The sequence below is a fragment of the Chenopodium album genome, chromosome 5, assembly GCF_948465745.1.
Source record: "Chenopodium album chromosome 5, dcCheAlbu1.1, whole genome shotgun sequence".
NCBI classification, from domain to species: domain Eukaryota; kingdom Viridiplantae; phylum Streptophyta; class Magnoliopsida; order Caryophyllales; family Amaranthaceae; genus Chenopodium; species Chenopodium album.
This window is the reverse complement of record NC_137838.1, coordinates 17,879,340-17,890,527: the sequence shown is the minus strand read 5'-3', so window position 1 is coordinate 17,890,527 and position 11,188 is coordinate 17,879,340. Positions and strand designations below refer to the sequence as shown.

The 11,188-nt window shown below is 38.4% G+C and overlaps 2 protein-coding genes across 3 annotated transcripts; both read right to left on the bottom strand.

Moving 5' to 3' along the window:
* Positions 1 to 786: 786 nt before the first annotated feature.
* On the bottom strand, positions 787 to 5,253 carry LOC145632688 (uncharacterized). The gene is made up of 4 exons (XM_081685035.1): positions 4,410 to 5,253; positions 4,146 to 4,327; positions 3,430 to 3,804; positions 787 to 2,874 (listed from the first exon to the last, which is right to left on the bottom strand). Exons 1-4 carry the CDS (start codon positions 5,251 to 5,253, stop codon positions 787 to 789), a joined length of 3,489 nt encoding a protein of 1,162 aa, XP_081541161.1.
* Positions 5,254 to 6,546: 1,293 nt separating this feature from the next.
* On the bottom strand, positions 6,547 to 9,522 carry LOC145631998 (uncharacterized). Of its 2 annotated transcripts, none has more exons than XM_081684243.1 (4): positions 9,268 to 9,522; positions 9,110 to 9,169; positions 8,940 to 9,015; positions 6,547 to 8,683 (listed from the first exon to the last, which is right to left on the bottom strand). In XM_081684243.1, the coding sequence occupies exons 2-4, from the start codon at positions 9,137 to 9,139 to the stop codon at positions 7,011 to 7,013; spliced, it is 1,779 nt and encodes a 592-aa protein (XP_081540369.1). In that variant the 5' UTR covers positions 9,140 to 9,169; positions 9,268 to 9,522; the 3' UTR covers positions 6,547 to 7,010. The 2 variants fall into 2 exon arrangements, with proteins under 2 accessions (XP_081540369.1, XP_081540370.1); XM_081684244.1 differs by having other exon boundaries at positions 9,110 to 9,166.
* Positions 9,523 to 11,188: the final 1,666 nt, after the last annotated feature.

Genomic DNA, 11,188 nt, shown 5'->3' with positions numbered 1-11,188 from the left:
ATTTCTGGCCGTGTGTTTTTTAAGTGTTACACTTCCTTTTTTGGCAAAAAGTTACATTAAAAAATTATATCTCTCTCCTCTCATGGTCCCCACCTAAACCCACTACTACTTTTTTATTATATTTTTCCTCTCACATTCGTTATTTTTTAATAAACTATGAACCCCACTATCTATCTTTTACAATTTTTTAATACTCCAATTACCCCACTTACCTCTTATTTTATTTAAGTCAATTAAATTGCCTAAAACTATGTATCGTTTAAACTGTAACACTTAAAAAAACACGGAGGGAGTAATACGTTTGTTAGAGCAATTATTGCTGACAGAGCATTTAGTGTAGGAAGTCAGAGCATATAAAGCTACTGAACTTAATAATCTTTCTTAGTTAGATTTCATTTCATCTTACTTTTCTCTCTCTTGTAATAATTCAAAGAACTTCTTTGTCTAATGAAGGTATTAGTTCTTAGTACTTGAGCTTAGAGACTCTTCAGATAAAGTTGGGATGGCAAGCAAATCTTGAGTGTTCATCTTCGTTAATCTTTCAAATTCTTTCTCGTAACAAATATAATGGGTGTTAGAAGCTGTGAAATATTGATTAGAAACAATATGCTTGACTGTATTCATGGCTCTAGGCCGAATTATATAAGCCGAATTATATAATATGATGTACAAGATAAATTTGGCAAGAATATTGATAGAATTATCTACTTAACATAAAACTATCCTGCCAACTAAGAGTATCTAAATCAAATCTTCAACATATATCATATATCGTAACACCCCCCCTCAAGTTGGAGGATGGTGGGGATCCATAATGCCCAACTTGGACAATAAGAAATCAAACTGTCGTTTGCCAAGGGCCTTTGTAAAGATGTCCGCCAACTGCGAATCTGTAGGAACATATGAGGGAGCAATAGTACCATCTATAATGGCATCTCGAACAAAGTGACAGTCAACCTCAATGTGTTTGGTTCTTTCATGAAAGACCGGATTTTTAGCAATGTGTAGAGCTGAATGACTATCACAAAACAAAGGAATTGCCTTGGGATGATGCACTCCCAAGCTCAATAATAAACCTTTTAACCATTTCAGTTCACAAGTCGCGGCTGACATAGCACGATACTCTGCATCTGATGACGATGTTGCCACTGTAGGTTGTTTCTTTGTCTTCCATGAGATCGGAGATTGGCCTAAAAACACTAACCAACCTGTTATGGATCGACGAGTGATTGGACAAGCAGCCCAATCCGAGTCACACCATCCTTGAAGAGTCAAATCGTTGTCTGCCCGAAGCAAAATGCCTTGCCCGGGAGTACCCTTCAAGTATCTAACCACACGCAAAGCTGCATCCCAATGCTCTACTCGGGGACACTGCATAAATTGAGCTAAAATATGCACAGAATAAGCTAGATCCGGTCTTGTCACAGCAAGATAAACCAACCGACCAACAAGTCTACGATAAGCCTCCGGATCTATAAGCAACTCTCCCTTCGCATGACCCAATCTGTGATGTTGTTCCATTGGAAAGGCACTAGGCTTAGCACCTGTCAAGCCAACTTCAGAAATAATGTCTAGCGTATATTTACGCTGACACAGAAATAAACCTTTCGCACTCCTAGCAACCTCAATGCCAAGAAAATATTTCAAGGGCCCTAGATCTTTCATTTTAAAACAATCTCCCAAATATGCTTTGAAAGTCAATAACGCAGCGGAATCATTGCCAGAAATAATCAAATCATCAACATAGACTAACACATTAATCTGAACTTGCCCCCTAGTGAATGTAAACAAGGAATAATCAGAGTAGGATTGGAGAAACACGTACCCTTTTAGAGCTGCAGTAAGCTTTGCATACCAGCAACGTGGAGCTTGCTTCAAACCATATAATGACTTACGTAGTTTGCACACCAATTTTGGATTCGAGTGTTCAAATCCCGGGGGCAATTTCATGTAAACCTCCTCATCCAAATCTCCATGTAAAAAGGCATTATGCACATCCATTTGATGTATTTCCCAATTCTTCGAAGCTGCTATTGCCAAAAATGCTCGTACAGTTGTCATCTTTGCTACTGGAGCAAAAGTCTCATTGTAGTCAATACCCGCCTTTTGATGATTGCCAAAGACCACCAAACGCGACTTCAATCTCTCCACTTTGCCATTGGACAAATACTTGGTCTTATAGACCCATTGACTACCAAGAGCACGTTTCCCGGGAGGTAACTCTTCCAAGGTCCAAGTTCCATTATTTTCTAAAGCTTGGATTTCTTCTTGCATTGATTTTCTCCAACCTTCATGCCTCATTGCATCCTTGAATGACCTCGGATCATGACCCGAAATAATTGCTGACTTGTGCTGTGGAAGCGGTGTAGGCGAAGATGGACTTTTTGCAATTACTGTATAAGTTACATAATAGAGAACCGAAGGAGTTTTCACTCTCAAACCCCTACCCAATTCCTGCTGCCCAGACAAACCAGAAGACTCAGAGGGAGTTGCGGTCTGGTGGCTGGTAGGAGTAGCAGTGCTCGGCTCTGTGACCTGTTGCTGCTGATTGGGACGGGTTGCAGTGCTGTGTTGCTGTCGTCGCTCATGAGGCTGTAACTGGCCCTGCTGCTGGTGCAGGGGCTGGTCTATTCCAGCAGGCGCTGGTCGGCCAGCGGGCTGATCAGAAGCGTAGCCTTGCTGGTCGGCCAGGGCACTATCGCCCGAGGGTTCTACTTGCAGCGCTATGTCTTCGACAGTAACCTCCTGACTACCTTGATCATAAAAATCATCATCGGCCACTACATCATCATACATTGGGACCACACTCTCTGGCTCAATATTCACCATAGTTGAATCCAAAAATGGAAAGACATTTTCAAAGAACTTTACATCCTGTGACACAAAAAAATTTCGCTCGTCAAGATCATACAAATTCCACCCTTTTTTGCCAAAAGGATACCCCAAAAAAATACATTTCCTACTACGACTCTCAAACTTATCACCCTTCGTGTTTTGATTGTGGGCAAAACATAAGCAACCAAAGGTTTTGATGACATTGTAAGAGGGGGGAAAGCCAAATAAAATTTTAAAAGGAGTTTTATTGTGTATCAAAGGGGATGGTGTTCGGTTAATAAGATGAGCCGCTGCCAAAACGCACTCACCCCAAAAATAAATCGGTAAGTGAGCCTGAAACCGTAAAGCACGGGCTACATTTAAAATGTGTTTATGTTTTCGCTCAACCCTACCATTTTGTTGTGGTCTCCCAACACATGATGTAAAAAACAAAATGCCAGTAGCAGAAAAATAATCACACAAGCAATTAAATTCCGTACCATTATCACTCTGAACAACTTTTATCGTTTGAGAAAATTGACGATCAACCATAGAAATGAAATTCATAAAAATACGAAAAACTTCCGTTTTATCATCCAATAAATACACCCACACAGCACGAGAAAAATCATCAACAATAGTCAAGAAATATCTAGCCCCACAAGACGAAGGATGCCTATAGGCACCCCACAAATCATAATGAACTTTTTCAAAAATACGACTAGCTCTATTGTCACTAGACGGAAATTTGTCCCTAGGGTGTTTAGCACGGAAACAAACTTCACAATTTTTATTCAAATTACCCTTAAAATCAACTACAGGAGGAAGTAACTTTACTACATTCTCTGAATGGTGCCCCATCCGTTTATGCCATAACTCCATAGAAGAATTTGCTCCATTTGCCGTAACATGTTGCACCGAGTCAGCTTCTCCGAAGTAGTAAAGTCCATCTTGCCTAATTCCCGTTCCAATCAGCATCCCCGTTTGGTCCTGTATAGCACACAAAGAAGAATTAAATTTTACAATACAATTCAAATCTTCAATTAATTGTGAAATCGAGAGCAAATTGCAACTTAATTGCGGCACATATAAAACATGATTAAGAGTAATTGAGGCCGACAATCGAATCGACCCTTCCTTCTTTGCAAGCACAGTTCCTCCATTGGGAAGACCAACGGGACAATGAATAATATCAGTGACATCAAATAACCAAGTCTCATCTCCGGTGACATGATGGGCCGCGCCGGTGTCAATGATCCACCTTGTGGAATTAAACTTACCATTCAAACGGTGTCAGGAACTTTTGTGTTACCAAAAAATCCCGCAATTGCCTTCCATTGGTCAGGGGTAAAAATCTGATTGGATGAACTCGACTCCGAGGTGTTGCTGCCAGTGGTCGATCCTCCAACATTACTACTGGATGTTGCATTAGCTCGTACAGAACCACGCCCCCTGCCTTGTGTGCTGCCTCTGCTACGCCCAGCCCCATCAGACTTTGGCCTATCAAACCATCCTTCAGGGTAGCCATGAATTTCGTAGCAACCATTCACATCGATCATGTCCGCGTTTTTTACAATGCGTACACACCGGCAAACCCCAACAACTTGAAGCATCATGGCCTGAACGCTGACACTTGGAGCATACTTGTCTGTCATTCCCCTTGCCGCGCCCACGGCCAGCACCGTTATTTGCGTTGAGGGCAAAACCAACTGCCTCCGATGGCTTATCTTCAGGGACAGCTTTGGCGAGTCGAACCCGTTCATCTTGGACGGCCAATTGGTATGCTCTATCAATCGATGGCAGAGGATCTTGTGTAAGAATGTTTGCCCGTAACTGAGCATAATACTCGGAGTAAAGCCCCATAAGGAACTCATGAAGTCTAGCCGTTTCCCGTCTCCGAGCGTGCAATTCCCCAGCATTGCAATGTGAACAGCAAGAACAAACAATCGGAGGTTCATGACGATAGAGCTCCTCCCACAAGGCATTTAATTGCCCATAATAAGTCGAGACAGACATGGATTTCGTCTGTTCACATCTCGCAATTGAGGAATTCAATTGATAAATTCTCGGACCATTAACCAGAGCAAATCGCTGCTGTAGATGATCCCATAGCTTCTTTGCTTCGCGATATTTCGTCAAGGTAGACTTGACCTCCGGATCAATTGTGTTAGTTATCCAAGACACTAACATTGCATTAATGGTATTCCAGTCCGACTGAGTGGGAGGGGTCGGACCAATGATAGTGCCATCTAAAAATTCGAACTTGAGCTGCGCCTCTAACGCCATACGTATATCGGCGGCCCAATCATCATAGTTATCGCCCTTAAGACGAGTTGGGGTTATAAAATCACCTGGTCGATCTTGCGATCCTAGGTAAAACGGAGAATTCGGTTCGATTTTGGACGGTGGTGGAGGTGGTGGTGGTGTATTACCAACCATGGTTATAATTTACTGAAAAAAATCAAGGCTCGGATACCATGTGAAATATTGATTAGAAACAATATGCTTGACTGTATTCATGGCTCTAGGCCGAATTATATAATATGATGTACAAGATAAATTTGGCAAGAATATTGATAGAATTATCTACTTAACATAAAACTATCCTGCCAACTAAGAGTATCTAAATCAAATCTTCAACATATATCATATATCGTAACAGAAGCAAATAAATAAGATGAGCATGTTATCATATATAAGAACAAGGCAAGGTGAGAAAATGTTGCAATTAAGAGCAAGGTTTCTCATTACTAGATTTGAAGCTAAAAGAATACTTGTTTGTCATGATATAGAATTTATGTTGCATACTTGCATCGAAGATGGACATAGGTTGTGCAGGGCCCGTGTGTCATGAGCTTGAATAGGCTCTAATTGCAACTAACTCCATCATCTCTTTACACACCACATAAAAATTTTCAAAATGGTGGCTTAGATACAACACTAGACCATGTGTTATTTTACATGTCTAAGGTAAATTTTATTTATTGTAGCATTATTTATCATGTTATGTCGTGCTATGCTTTATTGTGTTTTTTTTTTCAAAAACTGTGATCAGACACAACTCACACAATAACATAATGTGTCGGTACCGTTCTTATAATAGTTTTTTCATATTGGGCCACTTCATAGAACAAGCTAGGCCGGCCCAATGTCATCTTTAGCCATTTTCTTACCCTCACAAATTTGATATAGACAATCGTACAAACCAAAAGGGGTGTGCATAGTGGCACACTTTTACTCTCTGTAAATTATGTGCTCCCATCTACACATCAACATAGATTCCAAAAACAACATAATAATAAATAAACGATCTTCTTGTGGCCCGTGGGACGTACCTAAGTTTAAAAAATGCATGTATGAAATAGTATCTTGCTAAGCTTCAACTTTTGAATAGATTGGGTTTGATTTACCTAAAACACTTTAGCTAAAAGAAGCTAGTGGGACATGGGGCCATTAATCCACTTTAGCGCAACTTATGGATTGTGACCCTACAAAAAAATTTCATTTTCTTTTAGAAATTAGCCTTAATAATAACAATAATAATAATGGTCAATAATTATGAATGGAAACTACGTAGATAGTGATATCTCACATGGACCATCCAAAACTAGTTAAAGCTAACTACAAAACACAGTGTATTGGTGAAGAAGATAAGCATTTACAATTATGCAAATAATAATATATTATAACAAAGAATTAGGAGAGAAAAAAAGGGGAATTTTTTAATACCCCTTTCTATTTTTATTAAAATTATTTTTTTATTATTATGGGATTTTTTTTAAGAGTAAAAAAAACATTTATAAACACATATAAACATCTCACTGAACGAGGACAATGTCCCCTTCTCATTCTCTCCTAAAAGTTTACATTATCATCTTCCACTACAAACTTGTTTTCTTTTATATAAATTATCTATATAATATATAACGGACCCTTCCTCTATGATAATTGAAATCCTGAAAATATAAAAAACTTAGGACTAAAAATAAGGAGTAAAATTAACAAGGTGAAATTATGAAAATTTAAGCTAAAATAAAGGTCTTTTTTCTTGCATCATTTATGGTAAGTTTTTTTTTATATCAAACTATCAAGATTCCGCATGCCCTTTGAGCAAAGAACTACCCTTGTTCACCGAGATTCATGACCAAACAAGGAACAAACACCACCCTCTCATGTTCTTTTGGCAAATTTTTTTATCACATTACATTGCAACTTGATGAGGTGTTTTCATCACTGAAATAGTGAGTATAGGGGTCGGCCGGTGGTGGGTAAGGGGGCATATAATGCATAGCGGGTGGTGGCCGGGCGTACATCATGGGCTGAAACCGCTCATTCCCATTGGCTCGTTGTTGGTTCATCATCATTTGAGCTAACATTTGTTGGTGGTACGGGTTCCCGGGGTTGGGGCCCATCATTTCCGGCGGTGGGCCCCCATGGTAGTACGCGGGTCCAGCGGTTGCTGTGGTGCCAGCTGGCAACCCTTGAACGGCCGGGATCGAGCCCATAGGGCCCATTTGCATGTTAGCCATTTGGGCTACTGGTGGCATTTGGCCCATATTGGGGGCACCACCCCCATGATGAGCAGGCATGCCCCCCATGCCATGATTGAACCCTCCTCCATTTGGATTGTTATTCATTCCATTTCCTCCCATGCCATGATGATTAGGTGGTAATCCTCCATCATTCATCCCACCACCACCACCACCTTTCTTCCCCCCACCACCACCATTCATCATCATCATCATGTTCCCTCCACCGCCACCGCCTCCACCCCCACCATGAGGTTGCCCATTCCCATTTTTACCACCATTTTTAGGATCAACCGGCATTGGCCCACCACCTTGTTTACCACCCCCACCACCACCTTGTTTTCCACCCCCTTGATTTTGATTATTATTTCCTCCTCCATTTCCTCCCCCCTTTTTACCCCCATTCATCTGAATCGGAATATTACCTCCTCCACCTCCGCCTCCACCTCCACCGCCTTTTTTACCATTATTACCACCACCACCACCTCCACCACCACCACCCACACCACCACCACCACCACCATTATTAGCCTTCGCTTGAGCAATAGCATTCATCAATTGAGGATTCATCATCCCACCACCATTACCCCCGGCCGCAGCATTCGCCTTCGCCTGAGCAATAGCATTCATCAACTGCGGATTCATCATCCCACCACCCGGACCACCACCACCACCACCATTCATCATCATATTCGGCGGCGGTCCACCACCACCTAACCCCATCGGTTTCATCTTACCGACATCCTCAAACTCATCATCAAACTCATCATCATCCGTAAAATCATCATCATCATAATCATCGTCGTCATAATCATCATCATCATCCAAATCATCCTCCGGCAAATTAAACTTCACTCCTTTCCCACCCGGCTGCGGCAACTGCGGCTGATTATCCTTCGATGGCATCTTCATTCCTTGAAATTGTGGCGGCATTTTCAGATCTCCTCCACCCATTCCAAGCCCCTTCATCTGTTGCTGCAATTGCTGCAGCTGCTGTTGCTGCATTTGCTGCAACTGTTGCGCGTTCGGCTGCTGCGGTCCACCACCACCACCACCTTTCGGCTGATTTTGAGGAACTCCACCACCTCCACCACCACCCTTTTGCGGCTGATTTTGATTTTTATTTTGAATTTGATTTGGATTTTGGCCGCCTCCGCCTTTACCACCATTTTCAACGTTTTTCATTTGATTTTGGTTGTTATTATTGTTCGGTTTCGGAGCGCCCCAAAGCTCTGCATGTTTACCAGACTTATTGAGCTTCTTAATGAGTGTTGTTGGGTCTACATTTCCTGAAACCGTTACTTTGCCTTGCTCTGCATCTATACTTAACTTGTAAACCCCTGTTTCAATTTCAATTCCAATTCCAAATCAATTACTTGTATTTCAGCACAGCTAAAATTAATAACAACACTGTCGGTCCGTCTATTCGGAATTAATAATCATGTTAATAGTGAAAATTTAAACTAGTAATGTCACAACTAAATCCGGACGAGACAGTGGACTGAAAGAGTTCTGGTCAGTGAACTGAGAAACAAGAAACGCATAAAGTAAAAATAAAAAACAGAATTACAGAAGAAAGATAGAAAGAAGATTTACCTTCAATTTTCTGCAGGATTTTTTTGACTTTCTGTTTACAACCATCACAATGTATATTCACTTTAAGAACACAAGTCTGCAAATTAACAAAAACCCATTAAAATTAATCAAAAAGGGTAAATAAAACTGATTGCTACAATCAGAAAATCAAACAAATGTTTTTTTTTTACCTGAATTTTTAAGAACTCTTCTTTGCTCATTTTGGCTTCTCAAATTTGGTAATAGATCTACTGCAAGTAAGAGAAATAACAGAAATTGAGAAAGAAAAAAAAAATAGTGAAAAAAAAGGAGTGAAATGAAATTGGAAAATGTGTTCTACTGTTCACACCTAAAATGAGAGGAAACAAATGGCTGTATTTTTTTGAAGAGAGAGAATGAAAGAAAGAAAGAGAAGGTTAGTTTTGAAGAGGGTGGGTGGACATTAAACTTGTTTCTGATAAAAATCACTGCTTCCTCTATTTCAGAGTTAGAGAGAGAGTATTTTTGAGAGAGAGTATTTTTGAGAGAGAAAACGTAACACACACAATGGGAGGTGAAGCAGAAGCACAGGGACTGGTCCAAAGAAGAGCTTCCCCTCTTCTCTTAGAAGACTTTTTTTCCCCTTTTTTGTATTTATAAATTAATTAAAAATAATACTTCCTCCGTTCTTTTTTTATTGCATCATTAGGAGTTTTACGCTTGTCAATGCATTATTTTGGCTATTAATATTTTTAATTATATTTTTGTAAAAATTATAAAAAAAAAATGATATTTAAAAAGTAGATTTCGAGATGAATGTAACTAGATCCCACATGACTATATTTTTCCTAATAGATAAATCACAAAAGATGGTCAAAGAAGATTAAGTGAATAGTGTAAAAGTTCTTATGGTGCAATAAAAGAAAAACGGAGGAAGTATTAATATATCCCTTTTTTAATTGTTGCAACATGAGAAATGTTTATAGTTCCCAAAATACAACTATAATCTTATTCCATAATAAATATCTTTAGTTATAAAACGTTAAGCATTAGAGTTACTCTCTCCGTCCTTTTATTAGAGTCATATTTCACATAAAACATTATTGAACTGAAATTATTTTTACTTTTAAAGATGAAGTGAAGAGGGCCAAGTTACCAATATATATATATATATATATATATATATATATATATATATATATATATATATATATATATATATATATATATATATATACTACCTCCGTTAACTTTTATTTGTAATTTTGAAATATTTTATGTCTCACAAATAATAGTCCAAAGTTGCAAATAAAAATTAACGGAGGTAGTATATATAAAGCAGAGGAGATTATAGTTATTGTTTTTGTTTACAATAATTCTTTCTATTTTTTATGTAATTTTTGGAGAAAAATGAGTAGTGTATGAGAGTTATTGAGTTGAAGCATGTGAAAGTGTTCTCAATTTGGCTTGCTTCATAAGTCATAAGGTAAAGAGATTAAAGTTGAGTGAGAACTAAAAACACTGAGTTGGCTGGCTTGTTGTCCTTTTTTTTTTTTTAACATTATGTCACACTTGAGTACTTGACTCTTTAAGTGTTGAGTAGTGTTGACTGTTGAAGATCTTCTCTGATGTAGAATTTAAATACTTAAATCTGCTCCATGATTTGGTATCTTTTAATGTTTATTTTTCTTTTTCTTTTCAATTTTCATCTCTATTAGGGATGAACTACTACTTTGGCAAGCTATCAATACAATAAACAGCTCTTTAATTTGATGTAGAAAGTTAGATAAGATTACATTTAACAAGTTTTATTATGTGAAAATTTCATTTAATTAATTGTAGAAACTCAAAGAATGAAGTGATCAAAGAAAGAGTTAGGTAGTCTATTATATACCTTTTATGGGAGTAGAGATCGCTTTCAAAAAATAAATGCACAACTTTTGTTTAGGTCATTCAAATTGTTCCATTAATTTTGTGTTTGTTAATCTCCTCAACCATAATATTCTATACTTTATTAAATGATTAAGTGAAAATTTTGCATTCTATATTTAAATAAATGATTAACTGAAAATTTTGCACTACTGTTGCGATCAACAAAGTTACTATAATGAACAGAATCAATAATATATATGTTAGGGTTCAAAAATATTAGGAATTATGTAATATAACACTAACGGATCAAAGTAGTTTAAGATGGAGAATATTCATTAAGAAACGACAAACGAATTAAAGTTTTGAAACGGAAACAGGAATAAAGAAAAAGGGTAGCTATACAGTACTATTTAGACTTT

Coding starts and splice junctions, on each gene's coding strand:
- LOC145632688 (XM_081685035.1), bottom strand. CDS start 5,253: ATGGTTGGTAATACACCACCACCACCTCCACCACCGTCCAAAATCGAA. Junction 3,805..4,145: donor TTACCCCTGACCAATGGAAG/GCAATTGCGGGA, acceptor TGTGCTATACAG/GACCAAACGGGGATGCTGAT. Junction 2,875..3,429: donor TTGATGATTTTTCTCGTGCT/GTGTGGGTGTAT, acceptor TTTGTGTCACAG/GATGTAAAGTTCTTTGAAAA.
- LOC145631998 (XM_081684243.1), bottom strand. CDS start 9,139: ATGAGCAAAGAAGAGTTCTTAAAAATTCAG. Junction 9,016..9,109: donor AAGAGTTCTTAAAAATTCAG/GTAAAAAAAAAA, acceptor GTTAATTTGCAG/ACTTGTGTTCTTAAAGTGAA. Junction 8,684..8,939: donor AATCCTGCAGAAAATTGAAG/GTAAATCTTCTT, acceptor AAATTGAAACAG/GGGTTTACAAGTTAAGTATA.